General features: G+C 36.0%; 4 protein-coding genes and 1 pseudogene across 5 annotated transcripts; 4 read left to right on the top strand and 1 right to left on the bottom strand.

The window, feature by feature from the left end:
- The first annotated feature begins 159 nt into the window (after positions 1-159).
- LOC119983127 lies at positions 160-2,862 on the top strand (annotated as a pseudogene).
- A 1,364-nt stretch (positions 2,863-4,226) lies between these two features.
- On the top strand, positions 4,227-7,329 carry LOC119982143. Its single transcript, XM_038825351.1, has 2 exons — positions 4,227-4,408; positions 5,243-7,329. Exon 2 carries the CDS (start codon positions 5,408-5,410, stop codon positions 7,157-7,159), a length of 1,752 nt encoding a protein of 583 aa, XP_038681279.1. The 5' UTR covers positions 4,227-4,408; positions 5,243-5,407; the 3' UTR covers positions 7,160-7,329.
- Positions 7,330-7,451: 122 nt separating this feature from the next.
- Positions 7,452-9,286, top strand: LOC119982145. Its single transcript, XM_038825354.1, has 4 exons — positions 7,452-7,575; positions 8,030-8,071; positions 8,176-8,264; positions 8,718-9,286. The coding sequence occupies exons 1-4, from the start codon at positions 7,543-7,545 to the stop codon at positions 8,968-8,970; spliced, it is 417 nt and encodes a 138-aa protein (XP_038681282.1). The 5' UTR covers positions 7,452-7,542; the 3' UTR covers positions 8,971-9,286.
- Positions 9,062-14,674, bottom strand: LOC119982144 (DUF21 domain-containing protein At2g14520-like). Of its 2 annotated transcripts, XM_038825353.1 has the most exons (12): positions 14,528-14,668; positions 14,208-14,421; positions 12,804-12,880; positions 12,628-12,711; positions 11,914-12,027; positions 11,559-11,645; positions 11,111-11,250; positions 10,829-10,916; positions 10,349-10,422; positions 10,083-10,207; positions 9,665-9,927; positions 9,062-9,567 (listed from the first exon to the last, which is right to left on the bottom strand). In XM_038825353.1, the coding sequence occupies exons 2-12, from the start codon at positions 14,383-14,385 to the stop codon at positions 9,523-9,525; spliced, it is 1,275 nt and encodes a 424-aa protein (XP_038681281.1). In that variant the 5' UTR covers positions 14,386-14,421; positions 14,528-14,668; the 3' UTR covers positions 9,062-9,522. The 2 variants fall into 2 exon arrangements, with proteins under 2 accessions (XP_038681281.1, XP_038681280.1); XM_038825352.1 differs by having other exon boundaries at positions 14,208-14,674.
- Positions 14,675-19,913: 5,239 nt separating this feature from the next.
- Positions 19,914-24,780, top strand: LOC119982097 (protein trichome birefringence-like 13). The gene is made up of 6 exons (XM_038825295.1): positions 19,914-20,392; positions 21,178-21,355; positions 22,737-22,877; positions 23,227-23,347; positions 24,013-24,147; positions 24,286-24,780. Exons 1-6 carry the CDS (start codon positions 19,954-19,956, stop codon positions 24,544-24,546), a joined length of 1,275 nt encoding a protein of 424 aa, XP_038681223.1. The 5' UTR covers positions 19,914-19,953; the 3' UTR covers positions 24,547-24,780.
- The last annotated feature ends 1,272 nt before the right edge of the window (positions 24,781-26,052 follow it).

The following is a 26,052-nucleotide window of genomic DNA, read 5'->3' as shown; positions in this document are numbered from 1 at the left end:
ACAATGCTCACTGCTTTTCGGACCATGAAAATCTCTAATCTTTGCTTAACATTACAGAAAGCATCACAGGTAGCTTTCGGATATGGAATCATGTTAGGTAAGCATATTAAAACCCTCCTATATACTAAAGCTAGTATGATCATGGTCTGCTAAGGAAAGAGGTGTATATATACTGTTCCCACCAGCAAAAATTTATGTGATGAAACAAAATAAAAAATGGGAAGTTTTCACATTACATAATTATGTTGGTGTGATTGGTGAAAATGGTGTGTGCCCTGTCACGCATTTCGAGTTTATTCTCACCATGTAAGCCGTCTGAGTTATTTCTTTTATTTATTTTGGTAAATAAAACTCTTACAAACTCGTCTTTTGGTTGCGTTATGCATATAAGAAAAGGAAATTTTACAAGTTCGACATAGAAGCACAAAGCTCAATGTGATGGGAGCCTTGCAAATATCGAATTGCAGGATGATATTGCAAAAGAAGAATGAAGTTATCATTGTTGGAGCTGGTGTGGCCGGTGCTGCACTTGCTTGCGCTCTTGGCAAGGTGACAACTCTCTGTAACAAAGTTAAATGTTATAGTTGTAATGAGTTGCTAGTGATATGATGTTTCTGTAAATTTAGTGATGCATTTTAACAATAATTCTATAAGTTCATGGCATAACTGCTAAATTAGTACTTTCCTAATTGTAGTTATAGTTATAGTTAGTTAATAGCTCTGTCAACAACCTTGTTTGATGTCGATTATTTGCAGGACGGACGCCAAGTGCTTGTAATCGAGAGACATATGAAGAGCCTAAAAGAATTATCGGTGAACTACTACAGCCGGGAGGCTAGCTCAAGTTAGTTGAGTTGGGTCTTGAGGGTAAGAATATGAAAACCTGCAGTGTATACTTCCTCCTCCTAAAACATAATCGCTTCATATAATGAAAGAAACTTATATAATCACTGCAGAAAGTGTTGCTGATGTTGATGCTCAAGAAGTTCTTGGCTACGTTATTTACAACGATCGGAGACATATAAAACTACCTTACCCCCTACAAGGTTTCGACACAAATGTGACAGGAAAAAGTTTTCACAACGGGCGATTTGTGCAAAGATTGCGCAACATTGCTGCATCTCTTCCCAAGTATTAGTTCTTTGTCCTATCAATTATATTAACTGTAACTGATTGTTCATTTTAATTCAAGTTTCCTGTTAATTAGTATAACCTTAGAACAAGGCACGGTGAAGTCGCTGCTTAAAGAAAATGGGATTGTTAAGGGGGTGGAATACAAGACTAGGAATGGACAAGAAATGACAGCATATGCTTCCCTAACAAGCACCTGTGATGGCTGTTTTTTGCGTCTATGGAACTCCCTCTGCAATGCTAAGGAAATATATAAATTTCTGTTCTACGAATTATAATGTTATGCACATCAGCACACACACATTTCGGTGCATAAGTTTTTAGGTATGAATCGGCATTTCATGAAGGTTCCTATAGTTTTTTTACAGGTAGAAATGCTGTCTTATCTTTATGGATGGACGATGGACAGAAACTATAAGCTTCCTTACTCAAACTACGGACACGTTCTTTTAGCAGATTTCTTCAGGTCTACAGATATATCCTATCAGTAGCACAGAAACTCCTGTTTCGTTTGAGTTAACCGGTGCAAAAGTGCTCTCTATTCAGAATGGTGAAATGTCACGGTATCTCAAAACCGCGGTTGCATCCCAGGTACTGACCTTGGTTACCAAAACTAGCAAACACAATCCATTTGAGAGTGCATATACAAGGACTAATACAAAATCTCGTAATATTTCAGATACCAGCAGAGTTTCATAGAGACTTTATATCATCAATTGACAAAGGAAAAATAAAAAAGGTTCCAACTTGGGGCATGTCTGCTAGGTTTCATCAAGTTCCCGGTGCAATTTTATTGGGGGATGCGTTGGATATGAGGCATCCGCTTATAGGAGGTGGAATGAGGGTGGCTTTGTCTGATGTCGTTCCACTCCGAGACCTTCTTAGGCCCTTGCATAATCTGAACGACGCATCTGCAGTCTGCAGACATCTCCAACCCTTCTACACCTTGCGTGAGGTTCACCTCGAGAGTAGTATTAGAATGAGTGACGTCCTAGGAAAACACAATTACACGCTTGTTAAGACAATGTTGGAGCTTTCAAAAGCTTAATTTTGCTCATTATGTAGTTTGTTTTGTTGGCAGCCACTGGCAGGTACCATCAATCCACCGGCGGCAGTCGTGTACAGATTTTTTTGTGTGCCTCCTGGTTCAATTACGATGGAATTACGACAAGCATGTTTCGCTTTTCTCTGTGATGGACATGGATCGAGGTTCCAATGTTTCAAGTGAAACAATAGCTCTAGTTGCTGGACTAAACCCTCCTCGAATGAATTTGCTTCACAACTTGTGTTCCACGGCCATCGGTGTTTCTAGCCGATTGTTGCTGCCATTTCCTTCTCCTCAACGCTTGCTGGTAACTGCCAGAATAACTCTGGTACGTATACAAAATAACCTCAAAAAACCAAGTCATGCATGCATGTATATATACAGTCTTCGCTCAATATGTATATATGTTTTTTCTTTTCAGGGTGCAGCAACCATAATCTTAGCAGCACTGAAAGGATACTGATTGAATAATCTGCAACATATGCTAACGTTCGTGTCATATTATTGATGGATTCAACACAGATTATGATTATCTGCAATTAACTGGCGCCATTGGAGAGGCATTTGTATAACAGATTTATTAAATTGAAAGTGAACAAGTTAGCTGTCTGTACAGATTACTGCATGGATTAACTTAGTAAAATCAAATGTCAAAGACTTGAGAATTGGAATGTAAATTAGTTTAAAAGGAATTACTTTTCTTTTCTTTTCTTTTTTTGAATTAAGTCATGGGATTACGTTATTAACCTTTTGTAGGGAGACGAGAATCGAACCTTTTACACCTTGTGTAATATAAAATTAAAGAATACGTTGTCACTAAGAAAGAAAAACACCCAGAGAAAAAACCAGAAAGTATACTCCTAACACAAAAAGAAATTGAAAAACGCACGGCAGCTAAACACGTACCAAGAAGAACACAATCATACAGAGAAAAAACCAACCTAGAAACAAAAAGAAACAGCATTTCTTCGTACACCTTGTGCACAGTGAATTATAACTACACTTTCTCAGTGCGTTTGGTTGATAATATTTGTCAATAATTTATTATTGTTCAACAATATATTATAAAGCTGCACCAAACGGCAGTTTTAGGACCTGAAAACGGAGACAATTTTTTAACAATATATATAGGTCATTTATGAAATTGTTCATTTTAGACAATTCTAAAACATTTTCCAACTATTTTTCACTTATGCCACCAATTTAATTTCTATGCTTCTCTCTCATTTGTCCAATGAAACAACTTCTCTCTCCTCGATTTTCATGCTTGTGAGGGTGGTATGTACGTAGGTGCAGACAGGCATGAAATGAAGACGAAACAAAGTGATATTAATTTAATATTTTAAATTTTGTTAATACAAATCATTTGTATTAATGTAATAATAATTTAAAGAAAATAATTATTATTCAATAAATATATAAATTTCAATTTTATAGTTATTAAATTTATTTAAATGATTTTTAATATTATTATAAATTTTTTTCCAGTTTATTATTGAATTTATTTTTACAACTTAAATGCAGAAAACCCTGCATATAATTTACACAACAATCTTAACATCATATGTGCTATCAGTAAAAGTAGTACCTAACACCTACCAGCATTTCAAGAATCATATATGCTACCATTTCTTATCTGCAATATATCTATCAGAAATTCTCTTATGCGGATGTCTGCAACTTAATAACTTGCGCACTTCACTTTTTAAATGTTTTCAAAAGTGAAATGACAAGTATGACCCACTATTTTGGGTCTCATATGTTTCAAATCAACGGTAAGATTGATGTGAGTAAATTAATATAACTTGTGGGTGTCCGCATAAGAGAATTATCAATATATATATATATATATATATATATATATATATATAATCCTCAAAATTTAGAAAAGAGAGTTTTATTGTCAACCTCAAAATTTGGAGGGTTCAGTTGGCAAAGTAGATGAAACTACGGAAAGGGTCACAGTGAAATTTACCCTAAATTATTTATCAACTGTGCACGCCACCTCAACAGACTGTGGTGCATTTTAAGCAATGTGACGGAAATAACCTCAATGCAGTTCCATATACGAAAATACCCTGACTGTGACTAAACAACCCTAATCTTCTGTCAAAATTCCCAAAAAAGTTCTCTACCATCTCGTCCTCATCATCTCAATATACTCTGTTTCGATCTCCTTCTGTTTATCTGTAGCCGTGAGGCTTTGCTACTGCAACTGTTAATCTGTAATCGGTAAGTCTATCTCCTTTTTGGGTCTATAGATCATAAGAGGAACTAGTTGTTTGTTTTGGTTTGAGGATTGCTCATTTACATCATTTAGCGTTTTCTTCGTTGTTGGCGCTTACATGTTTTCTTTTTACTGTTAAGAATGAAAGATTGAAATCTTTCTGTTTTTTAAAAAGATTAGTATCACTAGTCTTCTGGTCAATACAGCAATTTTTGTGCTTTTTGAATTTTGTTTTATCAGTGAACTTTATTTTGCATTCGAAAAAGAAAAAGAACAAATTTTGTCAGCTGGGTGCAGTCCTTCAGGGATTAATAATAATAGAGATTTGTATCTCTTCAAATTCTGTGTGTGCTGCATAATTATGGTTTTTTAATTAATCTGTTGCTGTTAATGGTTTACAATGATTGACGTATAATCATCATTTGATCGTAATTATGTTTATTACCTGCTATTATAGAATCCTGCAGGTGGTATTAGGCAACAGTCTACCCGTAATTTTGCTGCAGTAGAAGTTGTAAGTTTGACCTGCATGGTTTCTGGCTAAAGTTTCTTCAATAGTCTCCTTGTCCACTTGTGTTTTATACTTTTATGTGACAAATAGCGACTTTAATCTATTAAAACTTGCAAGGTCAATTCGTACATGTTGTATTAGTGATGTGTAAATAATTTAAATCATTGACAATTATGTTTTCGCATAGCTCTAGTGTGAGAAGCGCGTTGAATAGGTGTTGTCTTTAATGCAAGCTTCTGGTCGCTTGTTGAGCCTTAATTTATTGCATGGTCTATACTAGTGCAATTTTTTTCAATGATTAACTACTTCATTCCATGGCTTCTTGCAGACTTTTTTGTCGATGGTGAGTTCCAGAGAGCTCGTGCTGGGAGCTGCCATTCAAACTTTCGTATGCATTGCGACAATGGAAACTTTGATAATCTCTCGACAAGGGGAAGTTTGAGTAGGTTACTTCATCAAGGAGGTGCACTTCTGAATTTTGACTGGAAGCCACATGGAAGATCACACTTTTGTTGTCGGTCAGGAATTCCCTGATGTCAAGTCTTTCCGGAATGCGATTAAAGAAGCTGCAATTGCACAACATTTTGAGCTTCGTATTATCAAGAGTGACCTGATTCGGTACTTTGCGAAGTGTGCCTCAGAAGGTTGTCCATGGCGCATTCGTGCAGTTAAGCTTCCTAATGCTCCTACCTTTACAATCAGAAGCCTTGAAGGCGCACATACTTGTGGCAGAAATGCACAAAACGGCCATCACCAGGCTTCTGTTGATTGGATTGTGAGCTTTATAGAGGAACGACTTCGGGACAACATTAACTACAAACCAAAGGATATATTACATGACATCCATAAGCAATATGGAATTACTATTCCGTACAAGCAAGCTTGGCGTGCCAAGGAACGTGGGCTGGCTGCAATATATGGCTCTTCGGAAGAGGGATACTGCCTGCTTCCTCAATACTGTGAGCAAATAAAGAGAACTAACCCTGGAAGTCTTGCAGAGGTGTTCACCACTGGTGCTGACAATCGGTTTCAAAGGGTTTTTGTCTCCTTCTATGCATCAATATATGGGTTCCTGAATGGTTGTTTGCCTATAATAGGGCTTGGTGGAATCCAGCTCAAGAGCAAATACCTTGGAAACTTACTCTCAGCTGCCACTTTTGATGCTGATGGTGGGTTATTTCCCCTTGCATTTGGTGTTGTAGATGTAGAAAATGATGAGAGTTGGATGTGGTTTATGTCAGAGCTGCAAAAGGCATTAGAGATTCACGCTGATGATATACCACAACTCACATTTTTATGCGATGGACAAAAAGGTATTTTAGATGCAGTTCGAAGAAAATTCCCAAATTCCTTAAATTCATTTTGCATGCGCCACTTGAGTGAAAGCATTGGCAAAAAATTTAAGAACTCGAGGCTTGTCCATCTTCTTTGGAAAGCTGCATATTCCACCACTACCATAGCCTTCAAAGAGAAAATGGCTGAAATAGAGGAGGTTTCATCTGATGCCGCAAACTGGATAAGGCAATTTCCTCCTTCCCACTGGGCCTTGGTATACTTTGAGGGAACAAGGTATGGGCACCTCTCTTCAAATATTGATGAATTCAATAGATGGATTCTTGAAGTCCGCGAGTTACCTGTAATCCAGATAATTGAGCGAATTCACACCAAACTAATGATTGAATTTGAGGATCGGCGGATGAAAAGTAGTTCGTGGTTTTCTGTACTTGCCCCTTCTGCTGAGAAGCGTATGAGTGAAGCTATCAGTCATGCAACCACATATCAAGTCCTTCGCTCAGATGACTTTGAATTTGAGGTGCTATCAGCCGAGCGATCGGACATCGTGAATATTGGGACACATTGTTGTTCTTGCCGAGACTGGCAACTTAATGGAATACCTTGCTCCCATGCTGTGGCAGCACTCATCTCATGTCGAAAAGATATGTATGCCTTTGCAGAGAAGTGTTTTACTGTTGCTAGTTACCGTGAAACATATGCACAAGATATACACCCGCTTCCTGAAAAAATTGAATGCAGAAAGATAGAGGAGGATGCTTTTGATGATGACGTTCAAGTCGTACGACCACCAAAGTTTCGTAGACCGCCCGGACGCCCTGAAAAGAAGCGGATCTGTGTGGAGGACCTTAATCGCGAGAAACACACAGTGCATTGTAGTAGGTGTAATGAAACTGGACATTATAAGACAACTTGCAAGTCAGATTGCTTGAAAAGTATTGAACAGTTTTAGGTATCTAGTTATGTACTTCATCTGTAGATCACCTAAACGGTTAGGCTTTATATTATCAAGTAAAGTAGTGTTATGCTTAAACTGTGATTCCAGTAATGTAATATAGAACCTGCCTGCCCCTTGTAATGTCATATTAATATCTAGTTGTGAATTGGACTTGAGCCTTTGGACTTTCTTTTCCTTCTTTATTTGATTTCCTTTCAGCCACTTTCCTTCTCGTTTGCCTCACATGCAACTTTTCATTTCTTCCTTCTTTCTTTGATTATTTTCTTTCCTTGTTTACAACAGACAGGCCCGCCTCATTTTTTACTTTTGTTTTGTCCTCATCTTTCTTGAGCTGCATCCTGCAAGTCTTCTTCCTTCTTTGTCTCTTTTTGGGCTTCATGAAGTCTTGGGCTTCGTTGGGGTGCAACAAGGTTAGTTTTTTATCAGTTTATTATGCTCTCTTATTGTCTTCTGTTTGACTTAATTTTTGATGTCCTGTGAAAGGAGTGAACAAATAATTTCTTGGAATGAGTTTATATGCAGTGAGAAAAAGATAGAGAGAATAATTTCTCAGCTACCTTTCTCCTTTTACTAGTGACTTTGTGTTTGTGTATGCAATATGCATAAGGGGTTACTGATGGTTTAAGCTTGGTTATAGCTTGTTCTTCTGTCAGGGTACTTAATGTAGAGCTGAAATCCAAAGATATTATACATGTGAACTATTTCCAAGCAACAGATAGCTAAGGACGATAAGAACGTTGGCTTCTTTTCATTGTGAATCCTGTTTTTTAGACTGCCACTGAGGAGGAGGTTATTTGCTGTCTTGACTTTCCATGCATGACTAGATGATCTTCTGTTTGATCAAGGCCACTGTTTCTCTGATAGGTTCCTTGCACGTGTGTGTATGAACTCGTTACCGAACAGAAGGTTTAGTGTCTGCAGAAGACTTTGATTCATCATTGATGAAAGTTTTTGTTCCCCATTTAAGGTATTGATTCTTAATTTCTGCTTTATTTTGGCTTTCTTTACAGAAATCGAGCCATGAAGCACTTGATTACTGCTCTTGTAGAGAGAATGACGGTCTTGGGGATGAGGAGATTGAGGAATTTTTACACTCAAGGTCATTAATCTCTCTTTCTCTCTCCTTTTCTTCTTCTGTATGGTCTATAAGTTCGTTGGGTTTAGGAATTTCGCTCGTGAATCAGTTGGAAGATGGTCGAAAAAACACAAACTCTGGAGGAATATATTCCTTGGTATTAGTCTTAATTTGCATTTTTAGGAATTTATAATTTTAATTTTTTGAGGTTGCATTGCAGTAATGGCAGATAATTGGGTTTATTGAAGCATAAGAAGATCTTCAAGTTTTTTCGTTTGATGTTGAAGTTACTTGAACACCCTTGATTGTAGAAAGAGCTTTTGTTTAGGGAAAAAAGATGAGCCACAGTAACATCTATATACAAGGCATATGTTGAAGGTAGCTTATTTGTGCTTTTGTGCGAGAGGGTGCTCATCATAAATTCACATGGGAAAATTTTCTTTCAATGGCCTCACACCCATACTTTGTTTATGGCAGTGTTAAGCGTGGCCGGGGTACTGTAGGTTCAAGGATGGATGAAACTGGTCCTTATCTTCCAGCTTGTTCAGACTCCAAGGACAATTTGTCAACAAGTCCTTGTGTGAGCGAGCCCTGTTATATGAGGTCCAGAGATAAGCCATCTTCACTGAAATCTTCGGAGGATGAGCTTGACAAAAAGAGGAAGAAGGCAAAAAGCAAGCTATGTAGCATCTCAAAAGAAAAGCACTGTAAAATGCGCAAATCTAAATAAGGTTCAGTGCATGAATCCTGGGGGCAACTTGACCCACGGCTGCCTGGGTAACAAGTGGATAGAAAAGCGCATGCATAAAGCCATCGAAATGTGCTGAAAAGCAAATAGATTGAGAACAATTTGGTTATCCTTACAATCATTTTATGTCATTATTAAGTGGTAAATGGATAATGCCAAACTCAGGTCTTCTTTGATCAAGCAAACTGGAAATCCTATTGCTATTTACAATCCTTGATCATTTGCCGGGGACTCTGCCCAGTTTCTAGCTCTTCAAGGTTGTGAAGGTAAGGATGCACAATTACGATGGGCAGCCAACTCATTTTAGGGCCATGCCAGTTGCCACCATCTATATTTTCTTCACTACTGAATTCAGAGTACTTAAAACTACCACATTGTTTCCCATAACCACATCCTTCATTACTGAACGGTACATGATCACTTGCAAGGCCCACACTAGTTCATAACGAGCCTATGGATAAACCAAATTGGGATATTCCTTTCTTCCCTAAATTTTCAGAATACCGTTGCATGCTACTGTTCTGGAAGCCTTCGTCATGAATCCTCCAAATGATGATCAGTTTCATCAAAGATCTCCTCCTACAGTAGTGTAAAAGAAAAGAGAGAAAAACACAAGGTAGTCAAAAAGAGACGGTACAAGAATACAGTATCATCATGGATTGGCTGAACATTGTACCTGTAAGAGCTCTTCAATGACGTCTTCCATTGTTAGTATGCCGATAGCTTCTTCTTCAGCGAGTTGTGGAAGTGGATTGCCATCTATATGCAAGATGTCGGCGTCAATGTCTTTTGTCCATTTCCTGCTCCTAGATCGTCCATATGAATTGTTGGCACTGTTGGGAAAGCTCTTCCACTTATGGAGTAGCCTCTTGCTCTTTAAGACCTTTTCTTGCAGAGGCTTTTCACCATCAATGTCAATTTTGACATCTTTCTCAGCATCTATTTTTACAAGATAGGGAGTTGCCAAATAGATTTTCCATCATAATGAGTTTTGGGAAAATCTCCAGTCAAAAGGAGAGAAGTGATAGACAAGTATGATCTAGAATGGGTCGAAAAATATTGGATGCAGATAATAGCGGGAATTCAATTCTTACTGTCAGAAGCACTGCTGGAGGAAAGCTGCTCAGCCTGTTTGCATTGTCTAACAACAACTGCCATATGGCTGTGACCTTTCTGAAATTCATTCAATATGTCATACAATGGCAGAGTTCCTTGAACCCTGAAACACAGAGATGTATCCAATATCAGTTTAGGACTAGAAGGGCGCACATTGAATAATTCCTGCAATAATTTAAACATGCATTCTGTACAAACAAAATGCCGTTACCAATTACAAAATTTCTTAATTTATAGAAGGTACCTGGGGATCCTCCGTATGGTAACATTCTTCACAGGTGTTTCATCTTCAGGGTGAATTGTCAACAGATTCTTGACCTAGCAAAATTCAACCGTCAAATGTTTAGAAATCATGGACATATCTGCTCCATGCATCTTACATTTTTTGTGCAAGCCATCTATGGAAAAGAGAAGGAACAGATGGCCAAATATACACAGCTATCTTGCCTTTAAAATTCTTAGTGAGGGAAATCTCCAAATGAAATATTGTAAGATCAGCCATACCAATTCAGAAAACTATTGATCAATAAGCAAAGCCTATGCCAATTGTTCCTCAATATTTCATACATATCGATACCCTCATTCTAGCAGGGACATCAAATGTGTCGATAGAAACAATGCGCTCCTTAATCCAATACAATCCACAAAAATTATAATTACTACTTTTGTGTTTATGTTCGGGGATGTTAGCGAGGCAGGGGAGATATAAAAACTGACAATTTACCATAACTAGTCCAATTATGTTTGTAGGTTGCTCATAATACACTGGAATCCTGCTGTGCCCTTTTTCCAGAATCAAATTCATTAACTCCCTGTACACAGAAAGAACAAACATCAGCATCATCATCATCATCAAAGTCATTGACCCAAACAATGTTGATTTTGGCCTACTCCATAAGAACTTGAATCTTGCTCAGGTACAAGTCCCCTCACACGCTAATATTAATAATAAAAAATATGACTCAAAAAATATACAGGTTGGCCTCATTCTTTAAAAGCATCACACCTGTCGAGCTTGACATTAATATCAATTGCAAAAATTTCAGATATAGAAGTCATGGCATCTTTAGCAGTTTTCTCTGAGAGCTCAAGAGCCCCAGCAATAATAGTCGTCTCATCGTGTGTCAGTTCTCCGCCTTTTCCAGCCTAAACAAAATTCATTCATGAGGTCATGACTCCAGAATAATTTTACTTTTAGATTGGAAAAAAAAAAGCTTCATGGAATCGATTCTGGTGGAGGTAATGAACAAGTAATACACATCAAAATGATGAAGAAACTAGCAGCATATTGAAATGACAAGTGATTAATCATTAACCATTCAAATAATAATAACAAGTCATAACAAGCAGCCAACCAATCAGAAAAAGGAGAAAAGTGAAATTTCAGACACAAGTAAAATATGAGAAGGCTGTAATTGAAAAACTTGAAATGCTAAACTGTAAATTAGCATTACCTCATTACCATGCAAATTAACAAGTGTCTTCAATTCAGCTCTGCGAAAGAGTGCTACATGGCCATGCCCCAGCAGCAAGTCCAGTAGCTGAATAAAAGATCAAAAATGGAAAGTTAAGAAAAGGATTTGGAGTGTATGAATGATATAGTAATCACTACTATTTCAGAGACAGGCGTCCATTGATGAGAATACTTGAACCTATATATATCACCCTTGCCGAACAAAAAGGCAGATCCAAAACAAGAACGCAAAAACTAAAGAAACTAACTTGCGTGAATGAATGAAATAAATTGCGTCATTTTTACACCAAGAGAAGAGTTAAACTATGGAGGGTACCTATACCGACATATCTCACCTTGCTTATTGGAAAGGCAACTGGAAAGCAGATCCAAACGAGGCCATGTACAAAAGGAGCTATAGCAGCACCAATAGCTAAACCATATCGAGAACAAACAGACTGTGGTATAATCTGCATTTAGAGGTAATTTGCAGTCAGTCTAACATGTGGATACTCAAATTCACATTATCACGTTATGCATGATACTACAAATACAAGAAGTGAAATTTGTTCCAAAAGACTGAAGACAGGAGGACAACCACTTTCGCCAGTGCACATGCAGAAAACTTAGGTTCCATCTGTTCCAAGAAAAATCATGATATAGGAAAAATCATGATTTTCCCTCATTCGTTAGAAGGAAAATACAGAGTTTTCCCATGCTTGTTTAACACTAACTTGCCCTCCCAAAGTCGATTAAGCCATTGTTTTACCCACTTTTTATCTTTAAATTTTTCCCAAAACACATGTTTCCCTTGAAACAAACAACAGAAAATCACGACTTTTCCTTAAGCATGATTTTTCTTGAAACAAACGATCTTATAAGAATTCAGACCCACCATCAAGTAGGCGTTTCCAGAAAATGCTACTTAGTGAGCATAACTCATCAAGAAAATGCTAAGGAGCATGGACGAAACAGATAGGTCTAATTTTTGGATCTCAAATATGACTGTCCAAGTAATTTAATTTACTTTCATTATACATGAAAACTAAATGAAGAAATGAATTCCTGACCTCACCAAATAGAAGAATCAGTGTCACCGAAATCAGAATAGCACCCCAAGCAGTAACCAGACCATCAAGAAAAATGGGAAGTGCCTGGAAAGAGAACAGACATTTTAGATATTAACTACTCCTCTGCAGTACATGTATCCAAAATAGCTCGCTTCAATACATTTAGTCATGAGTACCTCCATAGCGGCAGCATTGCAAATAAGTAGCGTGCAAAGCAATAAATGCTGCTTTTGAACTACTGGTAATATCTTCACTGTCAGGATACGACACAGAAAATTAGTCAATTCAAAGTGAAGAGTGCGATCGAACTTCTTCTTGATGAAATAGCACTCCGAAGCAGCTGATATTGTCAAATTAAGATGCCCTCAAAAGGTAAAAGCTTCTAGATACAGATTTTCCATCTAAAATAACCTAAATAAAATTTTAAGACCACCACCACATTCATTTTCCCTCAATGTCTCAGTATTTTTTGAAAGGCACACTTTTTATCACAGAAACCTCTATTAGTTTTCACAGCTCATTCTTCACTCTTTGTTTTCAACTGTTGAAGAATTCCCCCTCTTTTTGCTACTTGTCATTGTAAAATGTACTTTAACTCACAAACAGCGATATATTCATGTTTACACAATAATGAAAATTAACAGAACATGTTTTCCTCTTTCAATAATGAAAATGATCTCTTCTCTTACATATGCCTATAGAGCTTTTTGTAAAAACATACAAATTTATTAGCATTTGCACTATATTCACAAAATGAATATGTCCAGATTCATGCTAGAACTTACTGGCCATTATTCTCTAGTGTCACAAGCTTTTTTCAAGCAGCATAAAAACAACAAAAGAATTTCCATACATCTGTACACAGAAATGAGAAATTTTCAGATTTCAAATTCTTTGAAATCAAGTACGTGATTAGAGTACGACCACCTGACAGTACTGTAGGAAGACAAATGGTGCAAACCAAAATGCCATATAACTCTTAGCTTCTATGTAAGACATAAACTTACCACAAAAATCCAAATTCACACCAAGACACTGCCAAAGACATTACAATATAGCGGGAAAACAAGAGGAAATTGTGTATATGTATGGCCCATGCGATTAACTTGGCTAATAGTAAACATATTCAATCTTAAGATCCTAGAAATAGATATTCAACTTCTACTCTCATTTCGGTGGAAAACTTGGTAATCCTTACAGCAATGTAAAACAAGGTAGAAATAGTAATTTCGTAGACATTTAAATTTTAAGGAATAAAATCCGCTGTAATCAGCTAACAAAAACATTCTACTCAGAAATCTGAAGCTAAAGGTATTCTTTTGCTTTTCTCCTAATAATAAGTTTCGAGTGCTAAAGTAACAAAAGGCACAAATCATCTAACGCAATCAGGTAACTGTATTAGGCACAGTTAGTTACGAAGTAAATAAAGCTTCCAAATCATGTTGGGGCCCACATAACGACAATTCCCACAAATTCCTCGAGTTTCCTTTCTTTCTTTCGATTTCTCGCATTTTTGTTGGTAACCAAACAGGGGCAACATAGATAATTCGTAACAGAGGAAAGGGAAAGAATGAAATTACAGGCGTGTTTGCGATCCTTTGGAGTTCCTGATTTGGCAAGAACCTCGAGATCAACGAGAGACATAGACATGAGACCTAGAGTGAGCCCAGACATCAAACCAGCGAACAACACCAGGAATATAATCACCAGTATGTGAATGAAAAACCCCGATCCGCAGCAGGTGGACTCCACGGCCATTTCGAATCGACCAAATTTTCCGTCAAAATTCCTCCTCTGCAAACACGGCCAAACACAAAAAAAAAAAGACGAACAACACAAAGAAACCTCAGGCTCTGTTAGAGAAACGACAACCAATGCTCAAAAACCTCCATTGTCAAACCTCCAACAAGCCTGAACTACTGAATTAAAAAAGCAGCCCAGCTAGCTAGATACCGAAGATATACACAGGCCGCTATATGTAGAGTTATAGAGAGAGAGGAGGAGGAGGAAGAGAAGGAGAGGTTGGGGAGGGAACAGGCAGGGTCAAGGGGAGAGGCTGTGTCCTTTTCTGGCAGTGTGTAGGAGGGTGACGTGTGATGAGAGTTACGTTGGTATATGCGAGTCTACTTAGACTCTCTCTATACCTTATGACGTGTCTCAACCCGATCATCCCTCTTCATCAATCATCATCATCACTCTATTAAAGTGTTTTAAGGTAACATCATCTGATCCGCGTAAAATGGAGATTGCACTCAATAAAATACAGCTCGCCTTACACAATCAAAACAGATAATAAGACAAGTTATTTTCTTCCGGCGAAGGAAACAATAACAATAATAAACAGGAGTAATTTTTCGGAGAAGAAGTTACTTTTTAGTTAATATATTGTTTTTGTTTTAAATATCGTCTAAATACTGAAATAAATTTAATAATGCCCCCTTTCACATTTTTAAATTTTGTACGTTTGTTCATAAAGTATATTAAAAATAAATCCAGTGAATAATACTTTTTTTTTTAGTGTATGGAAGTATACGTGCATTTATATATTGACATGATAATTAAATGTTAATTGTTGTTAACTTCTATTAAGATCACATTCCATATAAATGTACAGCTTATCTTGCACAACCAAAACATGTTTAGCCATTGCAATGGTAGTATTTTAGAGGGTATGGATGCTCAAGAAGTAACATTTGATTGGGTATGAATGAATGGGTTGATACAACAATAATATTTTGATGGTTTATTTTGTTCATCTCATTTGTTTTGATTGGGCCCCACTTACATTACAATCAACAACAAATCTCTCATTCTCACTAGGCCCACAATAATAGATACACAATAATAAAGATAACAAATTTATACCATTGTGAGTAAGGATGACAATTTGTGTCCGACCCGACCCAATCCGTCCTAACCCACGAGGATTTTTCCCGATTCGAGACTTGAGCGGGGCAGGGATGGGGTAAAGAATCTCAACCAGCATGTGAGACGGGGCGGGGGTGGGTTTTCCTCCCGACCCGACCCGCACCCGCACCCGCACCCGACCCCACTATACATGTATATATATATATATATAGAAAATAATTATATATGTATATATATACACACCCCACATGAGTAAGATAGTTTTTATTTTTATATCTCATTTTAATAGTAATGGTTATTTTAATATAATATATTGAATTATTGTGTTTCTTCAACCAAAAAATATTAAGTAGCTTAGTTGGTATTAGCACTAGTCATATATGTGAGAATTCTCAAGTTATCCAGTCATGAGCACTAGTCATGATCCGCCCCCGCCTCGTTGTCATGCCTAATTGTTAGAGACACACATTCATTCCCCATTAAACCCCACAAATCACAATTCCCAACAAAATTTGATGGCCCAATAGCCATTGCACCATTGCAATTGCTCATGTAAATTTGTTGGGGCCAACAAAATGTATTGGGGATGTGTTTTGCTCAGGGTTTAGTGTAGTTGTGTGTGGGTTAAGTGGGGCTCGAGTCAACATGGAGGCCAACCATGTCTCATTCCTACATGTTGTTCCCAACAAAATGGGGCCATCAAAATGGCCTTATTGTAGCCTACAATTCATCCATGAGGACCATGACCCAACAAAATGTTACCATTGTGAGTGCTCAACTGATAAATGCAAATATTTTATCCGATGAAAAACAATTTTTATTTAAATTAATTATTTCATTCGTTATATTTTCTTACATTCTAAAAACTTTTGCGGTGCGTTATTAATCAATAGTTTTATTTATCCAAACATTAAATTACACAACTATTCAACATTAGCTGTTAAGCTGTGAAAAAAAAAAGCTAGCTTAAAGCTCTAAAATAAGTTGTGAAGTGTTTGGTAAAACTATTAATTTTTGTTAGCGGTTATGAGTTGTAAAATATATTTTGTTTGTATTATTTTTAGGTAAAAATTATAATTACTTTAATTTAATATTTAAATAATAATTTAATATGTATAATATAAATGAATAAAAATATATTTAAATAATGTGAATATATAAATTAATTATTATAAATGAATAAATGAAATTTATTATAAATATCAATTATAATAATTCTAAATGGACAAATATAAATTATTAATAATTTAATTATAATATTATTAATGGATAAATATAAATTATCCTTAATTTATAATTTTTATTAATTTAATTTAACCGTGATATTTGAGAGACCCAAAATTCATTTTTGCCTTCACCTTTGACCGAGTATCATGCCTCAAAATTCAAGATCCAGTGTACTAGTTGTGTTGCGATTGTTGACAGCCGACATATATCAAAGTAAAAAAATGTTGGCACAATTGACTGCTGCTTTGTTTGTTTCTCAATTAATAGAAACTATTTTATGTTTTTTTAATATAGTTTTGTGTTTTTTTTTTTTTAAACAATGATTTGGAGAGGGGAGAAGATTCGAACTCATGACCTAATAGGTGAGTGATATCTTACATGCAATGTGATTGCCTTTCAACTAATGACTCACTTGTAATATATGGTTTTGTGTTGATTACTATTTTAACCTTTTGTTTAATTTTGTAATACTATTAAATTGAATGATGTTACTACAGATTTTTTGTATAATTTTTACATATATATTATAACAGTAGTGTTAGGTAGACCAAATATAACTCAAATCTATGTGGTAATGTTAACTCATCATGTGACATGGCAAATTTGAAATATGAATTTTTGGGATAAAAATACTCTTATTTCTTTAACATTGCATGTTCAAAACTCATGCTACATCACTATTTTTTAATTTTTATTTCTCTTAAACCAAATTTCAAAACGTTTTAACTCTAAAAATACATGATAAATTTAGAAAAAAAAAGTTATATATTCGGAATCAACGCATAAAGTTCTTTTCAACAAGATCCATCATCGATTATTTTTACCCAATCGTTCTTACTTCCATTGTTTTGGAAAACAATGGAATTACAAAATAATTGATTCTGGATTTTTTTTTAAAAAAAATAGCTTTTGTACTAGTGCTTTTGCTTTTGAAAAATAATGGATTATGAATTAAAAAACACTAAATAATGGATTTGACTATTCAATAAATTTAGCTTTTTCATTGGTTTAAATAAGTGGATTCAGTTATTTCATTGATTTAAATCAATATAAATAGATAATTTCACTTATCTTCATCAATGGAATAACTTAATTGCGATGTTTGTCCGACACTAAAACCACTGATTTAAAACAATGGAATATATAATTTCATTACCAATACAAGTTAATGGTGCCTCCTACACACCACACAAGTAAAATCAACAATTTATCAATGTCACCATGTGCAAAGAACGACAATCGTCATGTCCAACGCTCCCAACACTTCAAAAACATCTAGCACAATCGCTTCCAATCAGGATATGCATAAGAATTCAACCAGAATGGTTCCACCGCGCATTATATTCAGTCATTCCCTTCGCTTTTTCAACAAGATCTCTTCCCTCTCGTTCTTTGGGATGTCAACCAGATTGTCCTCTCTCCTTCTCCGTCCTTTATCGGAATCCATCATAATCTTGTACCTATTCCGTCGGACCTCCATCCTTTTACTCGATCTTAGAGGCTTAATAGAAAACAAAGAAGAGGACAATCGGCAGCAAGCGCAACGGAAACAAAAGAGGGGAAGAGAGAGGTTGTTGGGAAATTATGGAGAATAGATGGCTTTGAGGCGTTAAGTATCACTTTCTTTTAGGTGATATTTGTCCCCACTACAACAAAGCCTTGAAAACTTGCAGTCAGCAAAACTGAAAGTTTTTCAAAGGAACTTCTTATTATGTTGCAGAGAAACAAAAATAGAAAAAAGGGTAAGAAGCTTTTCTCAATACCAATTTATAATATTCCCAAGAGACATGTACATGTTTATGCAAAATTGCTAGCAGTTATTTGTCTGTTAAACTGCAGAGAGTTGTATTCAATAGATGTGAATTTTCAGCTCCATTTGGATGAGCGGATAACACTCCGTGTAATATAAAATTATCCTTTAATAAACTTATCGAGTGTCTGGATGATTTTTAAAATACTCGGGATAATATGACTTTATACAAAAGTGATTCTTATATGATGTCGATCGTATAATATTAAAACACCTCCAACTCGTTTTTATTTTATACGGAGCGCTTAGTATAAGAAATAACATGTTAAATCATAAAAAAGACCCTCACTCTCACTTTAGTTGGGGGTAATCCAAACATATCACCACAAATGTTATACTATACAAGCCTAATATCATATTATTTCCAAACACCATGTAGGATTAAATTGTACATCAACTTATACAAGGATTAATATAATATATATATATATATATATATTATATTCAAAGATTTGACATTCCCTCCAACATATATTTAAGTACATGGTAGATTCAATTTCTTATAAAGTGTTTAAAATTCTCATCCTTTTCTAATGTGGGACTTTTGTTTCTCTACTAGTTTCAACTATCAACTAGTATTACAATCTACATCAATAGATGGATTCTTCGATTCGTCCATTCCTGCCCCTATTGGAGGAAACCATCACCACTTTTATTATTCTCAAGGCAAGGCGCTTATGTTCCACCAATTTTTCGGCTGAAATGATTACCAAAGGATAATATCAGAGAGAGATGGAGAGTGAGGGTGAAAGCCTGAAAGGGTTAGTAAGGTAAATATAATAGAGATGGTATTAAAATTTATGAATTTTAAAATTTTTATAGCTTGGATGATAACAAAGCCATGCTATGTAGATTTGGGTTATTTTGGGCTACCAAATATTTGAGCTCTTTGTCATTTTTGATATTACTAGTCTTTCATTTCCTTCGGGTTTCCTGCCTTTCCTTCTCCCCTGACATAAATCTACCACTCTTAACAAGGAATGTTTTAGGGTTTCTTCACCACATCGTCTCTAATGGTTGTGAAATATGGATCATCTCATCCATCTGTTGTAAATTCTTCATCACACCGATTCTTCTGGTGTGTTTCAACTCTGATGCATAGTGTTGGAACTCCTAAATCTACTGGAGATCGATCTTTTTTTTACGAAGGAAAAGTCAAAAGCCTAGATCGAGTCCATATGTGTTGTGTTTATTTTATGTTTGTTGTTTAGTCTGTCCGGGTTCATCCCAAGATAGTGTTAGTCATCCCGGAATTTTCTAGTGTTTGTTTATTTTTTTTTTGTTGTTTTTGACTTGCATACTTCTCTTTGGATCGATTTATAATTTCCTAATCATGATGATTTAGGTGTAACTTTGCTATTATGAATGAATTGTTGGGCTTATACTTAAAAAAAAAAAAAGTCCTACTAGGGGATGCTAAGATGCCCTGGAACTCAACACGGGCATCCTCCATGGCCACCAAAGATCACCGCCTTCTTCACCACCAGAATTCCAAAAGAAACTTCTCACTCTTCCCCTTACTCTCTCTCCTCTGCTTCGCCTCCATTTTCCTCGCCCTCTCTCTCTTCAGAAAAGCCTCAATTCCTTTACACTCCCGTGGAATCTCCCGTTTCAGATCCGACCCGAATGCCGCCCTCCAGTCCTGCGATTTCTCGGATGGGACGTGGATCTATGATCCGGACGCCCCTCCCCAGAGGTACGACAGCACTTGCAAGGAGATTTTCAAGGGATGGAATTGCATTGCCAGTAACAAATCCAACGCTAGAGAACTTATCAAGTGGAAGTGGAAGCCTAAGCAATGTGACCTTCCCTCTTTTGATCCCGTTAGGTTCTTGGAGAAGTACAGAGACACTAGCATTGGTATTTTCTATTCTCTTCGGAATATTGATTGTGTTTACATAAATGAATGTGTAATTAGCCATCTTTTGCTTGCCTAGGAACTGTCAGAAACTTAAGGCGAGGGTATTTCCTGAAAATTTATTTTTACCTGGAATTTTGCATTTTGAGTGCTAGAGAGAAACACCCTTTTGATTGATTTATTTGCTCAGATAATGCATGTAGAAAAACAAAGTTTTCTTATAGATGGTTTGTAATATTGGAGTAACGAACTTAGCTGAACTGACATCTTTGTCTGAATTTTTTTTTTGTTTCAGAATTTTGCGTGTGCTTAGTGTTCAAAAATGTTATGATTGCTTTCATATTTGAAGTTAGATAATGCAATGAGCTTCTGTATCATTATCAAAAACTGCAGAGGACTAAAGTTCTTGTTATAATAATAGGCAAAAAAGATTTAAACCTTTGGGATGCCGAAAATAATTGGTACATAGATATTTATAAGAGTGTCTCTTGTATAATCTAATAAATTTCACGGGTACAGTTGTGTGTTCCCTTTGAACGCTTGGGGAGGCAGTAGAAAATATGATACATAATATAGGGATATTGTTTCCATTTTTCCAAAACTTCTTTTGGGGGCAGGTTTCAGCTCCTTAGTCACTCCGTCCCATGTCTCCCTTTCCCTGCTAATTAGAAATCTCAAGTGACTTCTTTTACATATAATTTTTCTGGAGCAAATGCTGTTTGCGTGATCTTGTCTTCAGTTCTAAATTTCATGTTGCATGTAGACCTTATGAATTTCAACAGTGCAGGGTTTATTGGCGATTCCCTGAACAGAAATATGTTTGTTTCTCTCTTCTGTACTCTGAAACGTGTGACCGGTGAAGTGAAAAAGTGGCGTCCAGTTGGATCTGACCGTGGATTTACATTTCTTCATTATAACCTCACTATTGCGTATCATCGGACAAATCTTTTGGCACGATATGGTAGGTAAGCTATGTCTGCTATGGCATTGGAATTGGAAAATGCTGATGATTCTTTACTTGTGGGAACATTTGCTGCGTTCTTTCATTATATGTAAGATATTAATTCTACGTGGCATCTTTTTCGAGTTTATTAACTTGGTTCTATACCGAAGCTCTACAACTAGGAGCTTAAGAAACCTCCTAATTTATTGCCATATGCTGGTTACTATTTATATCTATCCTCCTGTGATGGAAGTAGGGGCATCAGTGGGCAGAGTTGAGCCTAGCTTAGTAGGTTTAGGCTGAGCTTGTTCATGCTTTAAGAATCTACCTAGTCCATGAAAAAATATCTGAGCAGAGCTCAAGCATAAGTTTGAGCTATGGCTCTACTGAAAGCTAGATTAAGATCTAATATGAAGTTTTATGAACCAGTTTAATTGACTTACTCTAAAGCAGCCAAATACATATATAACTATAACATGCATAATTTTATATCTTATGTATAGTTTCATAGGTAAGAATACAATATTTATGAAGCATATCAAGACTTCTGAGCCCCTGGGTTGAGCTCTCAAGTATCAAGCTGAAGCTTGGTTTTACTCGTTGATAAACAAATACAGCTTTTGAGCTAGCTCTTCAGATACTTTCGTTTTCTCTCCATCTCAAAAGAAGGATATACAGCTATTTTTTCTGAGAGCCTTTAGTGTGAGATGATGGATCTTCGTTTTATTTTCAAGAGGAACTTTGCATTAAAGGAAATAAATATTATGGTGATGAGAATAATGTATTTGGCTATTATAGTATAATGTGAACGACATTTGTATTATATATTCATATTGGACGGGCTAATAAATCAGTTTCATTTATAAATTCTACCTTACCAAACTGCAAAAGACAAGAGGTTGATTGTTTTATAGCTTTGATGGACTGATATCTCCTCCTTAGAGTCTGTATCACAAATTAGCTTGGGTGAAACTATCCCTGACAGCTCTTGTGTTATCTTTTGTATGCGCTTCAATTCTGAGCCAGGGTAGTGTTTTATCACTTGATGTGCTTAAACTCTTAACCAGTGAGGCATCTAGGTCCAGTATAGCTACAATTGACTTTTCTTTTTGTTCATAGATTTTGTCCGTGTATATATATTCTCATCTTTCTAGGGGTCTTAGAGGCATATAATATGGCAAACAGATATTTATAAACCACTCATGATCTCTTTGATTTTCTTATAGACTCATGTAGCTGACCCCAAACTTTTTGGATAAAGGCTTGGATGATGATGATGACTCTTGTTCTTGGATACAGTTCAAATTTTTTATGATTGGGTTTCACATTTACTACTTGAATTAGGATATTCCCGTACTTTAGTTACATTTAATGTGGGCTTGGTTCAATCTTGTTTAATGCAGGTGGTCCGCTAACAGTAATGGTGGGGAGTTGGAATCTCTTGGATATAAGGAGGGTTTTAGAGTTGACATTGATGTTCCAGAAGGCACATGGGCAGAGGCCCCAAGCTTCCATGACATTTTAATCTTCAATACAGGACACTGGTAAAAACATCTTTCTTTTCTAATGCAGTAGACTATCTTTTATTTTCGTGAAGATTTCTGATTAAGTTTTTTTCAATGGTTGCTGTATGTTGTTGTTCACATGATTTTCCAACTGCAGAAAAGATATTAGAACTTAGAAGTGATGTTAGGTTAGCTGCTTACGTCTCTGCCAAGTGACATGATTATGTTTAATGTCCAATGCAATCAATGTTTGCACTTTGAAACTCCTGCTGTTGCTGGTATCTTTTCCAGTGGATCTTGTCTTTGCTTTCCGCTTTCAAATTGGACAAATTGTAATTAACGAGAGCATATTTTGACTCTTTATATGGCTTCTGCTTCTTGTTGGTAGGTGGTGGGCTCCTTCAAAATTTGATCCTTTAAAGTCTCCCATGATTTTCTTTGAAAATGGTCATCCTGTTATCCCTCCATTGCATCCTCATGTGGGTCTGGATAAAGTTTTAAAGCACATGGTATGACGTTGAACATTTTGCTCTCTAAAACTCTTAATAGCATAATGAATGAGAACCTTTGAACTTGTGATCCTGCTGCACTTGGTAAGCTGGGAGACGAAAACTTGCCTGCTCACCATAGTCCATATGCATTACAGCCTTAGTACTTTGCACCCTTGGTAGTGAATGATGCTTGTATGTCCATGTAGGCAAGAGAATCGTACTGGCTCATAAATATCAAATGACAGACTTTGCAGTGTAAAATATTCTGTATATTATGATAGACTGAGAGATTCGAATGAATTGATTAGAGATCTGGAATCATTTCCATTATTTTTATTTTTATATACCATTTCACCTCGATAATACAACCATCAATCCAGGGGTATGGTAGAATTGTCTCTAGGATCAGCTTAGAAGTAATTGTTTGTTTTAGGGAGGATTTAGATTGGTATTTGACAAGCGAATCTTGTTATACGTCATTGGCGCTCTGAAAAGTTGAGTCGAATGACGCTAAATTGTGACACAGACAAAACAGTGTAGGGTTGAAGCAAAATAATAAAAGGTCGTCAACTGATTCTGCCTTTTTTTTCTTTTTCTTACTGATTAAAAATATGCTATTTTGGACTGCGCTGTCTAGTTAATCATGTATATTTGCTCACATTTTATCTGTGATTTCATGATAGGTAATATATGTAGAAAAAAGAGCTCGACCCAGTACGGTCAAAATTTTCCGTACACAATCACCAAGACATTTCGAAGGAGGTGATTGGGACCAAGGTGGTTCCTGCCAAAGGCTACAACCGTTATTGCCTGAGCAAGTGCGTTGCATATCATATATGAGTTTTCTTATACATCAATTGCTTTAATCTGAGCAGCTGCCTGAATGCTGTTTAACCTCTGCTGTGTATTTTGGTTAGGATCAGAAGGTTTAAATATTTATTTTATTTCCCTTTCAGGTTGAAGAACTATTCTCTCTAAAGAATAATGGAACGAATGTGGAGGCTCGTGTTGTGAACCAACACCTTTACAAAGCCCTTGAAGGGTCGAATTTCCATATTTTAGACATAACCCGCATGAGTGAGTTGAGAGCTGATGCTCATCCGTCCGCAGCTGGTGGAAAGAAACACGATGATTGCCTGCACTGGTGCTTACCTGGAGTTACGGATACTTGGAATGACTTGTTCATAGCTCATCTGAATTTCAAGGTCAGAAATTGAGGATGTATTTTGATTGATTTACTCCGAAATTGGTTTCTGAAAGTAGTAGTTGTTGCTTGGTTTGGTTTGCCAATGTTAATGGCCTCACTACTGTCCATTACTCCGATGCCTTGGGCATAATTTTCATGGATCATTTTCCACTAGAAGTTGGGTATGTCATGTGATGTGGATCCAAAGCGCACTATATGTAATGTATATGATGGATCTCAGTTGACAATGGCACATTTTTCTCCATTGTCACTGTTTTGAATGGCGAAGATAAGGAAGGATACAAATGAAAAGCCATGCAAACAAAAATCATGTAATGAAGAATGGGAATTGATGACCCTTTTTCCTCTTACTATGAATTCTCTGTACAGAGAGGATAATTTGTTGAGGTACAAGAGATAAAGAAATTTTATTCACACATCACGAAAATACTATCTTTACATAACTTTTTGAACATGACAAGTTTGCCTTTAAAAATTATAAGTCTACACACAAAATAATAATGAAAAAATAAATTTATGTTAGATGTGTAAAATATCAAAAATTCTATTGTTAAGTTTACGTACACATTGTCTCTTTAACCCCAAATTCATCTTCACACTCTCTTACCGATTTAACCATTGCCTACACGATTGTTGCCACTGATTCTCCACACCCAGATTCGAAGTTCATTTCCGACCAAGAAGCGTCGACTTGACTTGCAATTTCGACCAAGAAGATGCCGAATATCAAGGTCAAACAGTCAGAGATAGAGTAGAGAAAATGCCATTGATTTGTAAATCTTTTTAATATGTATATTACTTTTGAAATCTCTCAAATCGAATAACATCGGTAAAGTAATTGTTACATAACATTAGTTGATGTGTATAATTGTAGTCCATGTGCTTATTTTGTGTTAAAAATTGTTGAAACGCAAATCAGTAAACCAAGTCCGATTTTTTCTCTAGAAATTGGTAGGGTAGTCGTGTTATTTTTCTTCCAGAAAAACTACATTCTGTTGTTTTTTTTTGTGTGGAAAATTATGGTCTAAACTTAGTATTCTCTAATTAATTATGTAAAAATTATTTATTTAAAATTTTAGTTTAAGGGTTAATATGTCTTGTATACAAGAATATTTATGTAAACTATAAAAAATTAAAAAGTAGTATAAAGATAGTGTTTTGGTGGTATGTAGGTAAAAATTTTCTAGATAATTTGTTGGACAACTAACAACTTTTTTATGGACTTAATTAGATGTTTAATGGAGAATGACGAGTATCTTCGTGACCCTATTATGGGCCAATGACTTTCGGTGACTTATCTTTGTCCATCCCTCAAACTTCTTCCTGCCCATTAAATATACAGACCGAAAAATGGTCCATCAAACTTCTTCCGAAACTGAAATGATACCGGTGAGAGGTTCGATATACTGTTCAACCGGCCGTGCCTTAACAATAAAATAAATTCTGAAAAATCATAAAAAGAATTGTAAAATAGTAGAAAAATAAGAAAAAAAATACCAAATCAAATTAAATATAA

The sequence above is a fragment of the Tripterygium wilfordii genome, chromosome 17, assembly GCF_013401445.1.
Source record: "Tripterygium wilfordii isolate XIE 37 chromosome 17, ASM1340144v1, whole genome shotgun sequence".
In the NCBI taxonomy this organism is placed as follows: Eukaryota; Viridiplantae; Streptophyta; class Magnoliopsida; order Celastrales; family Celastraceae; genus Tripterygium; species Tripterygium wilfordii.
Note: the sequence above shows the minus strand (reverse complement) of the source record. Positions and strands in the feature narration are given on the sequence as shown.

What these genes read in the sequence shown, in the direction of transcription:
- LOC119982143 (XM_038825351.1), top strand. Translation starts at nt 5,408, where the DNA reads ATGGAAGATCACACTTTTGTTGTCGGTCAGGAATTCCCTGATGTCAAG.
- LOC119982145 (XM_038825354.1), top strand. Translation starts at nt 7,543, where the DNA reads ATGAAGTCTTGGGCTTCGTTGGGGTGCAACAAG. An exon ending in CTTCGTTGGGGTGCAACAAG is followed by an intron (nt 7,576 to 8,029) that starts GTTAGTTTTTTA and finishes TTTCTCTGATAG; the next exon opens with GTTCCTTGCACGTGTGTGTA. An exon ending in GAGGAATTTTTACACTCAAG is followed by an intron (nt 8,265 to 8,717) that starts GTCATTAATCTC and finishes TGTTTATGGCAG; the next exon opens with TGTTAAGCGTGGCCGGGGTA.
- LOC119982144 (XM_038825352.1), bottom strand. Translation starts at nt 14,385, where the DNA reads ATGGCCGTGGAGTCCACCTGCTGCGGATCGGGGTTTTTCATTCACATA. An exon ending in GCAATGCTGCCGCTATGGAG is followed by an intron (nt 12,712 to 12,803) that starts GTACTCATGACT and finishes TTCTCTTTCCAG; the next exon opens with GCACTTCCCATTTTTCTTGA. An exon ending in ATTAATGTCAAGCTCGACAG is followed by an intron (nt 10,917 to 11,110) that starts GTGTGATGCTTT and finishes TTCTGTGTACAG; the next exon opens with GGAGTTAATGAATTTGATTC.
- LOC119982097 (XM_038825295.1), top strand. Translation starts at nt 19,954, where the DNA reads ATGCCCTGGAACTCAACACGGGCATCCTCCATGGCCACCAAAGATCAC. An exon ending in CTTTTGGCACGATATGGTAG is followed by an intron (nt 21,356 to 22,736) that starts GTAAGCTATGTC and finishes TGTTTAATGCAG; the next exon opens with GTGGTCCGCTAACAGTAATG. An exon ending in AACCGTTATTGCCTGAGCAA is followed by an intron (nt 24,148 to 24,285) that starts GTGCGTTGCATA and finishes TTTCCCTTTCAG; the next exon opens with GTTGAAGAACTATTCTCTCT.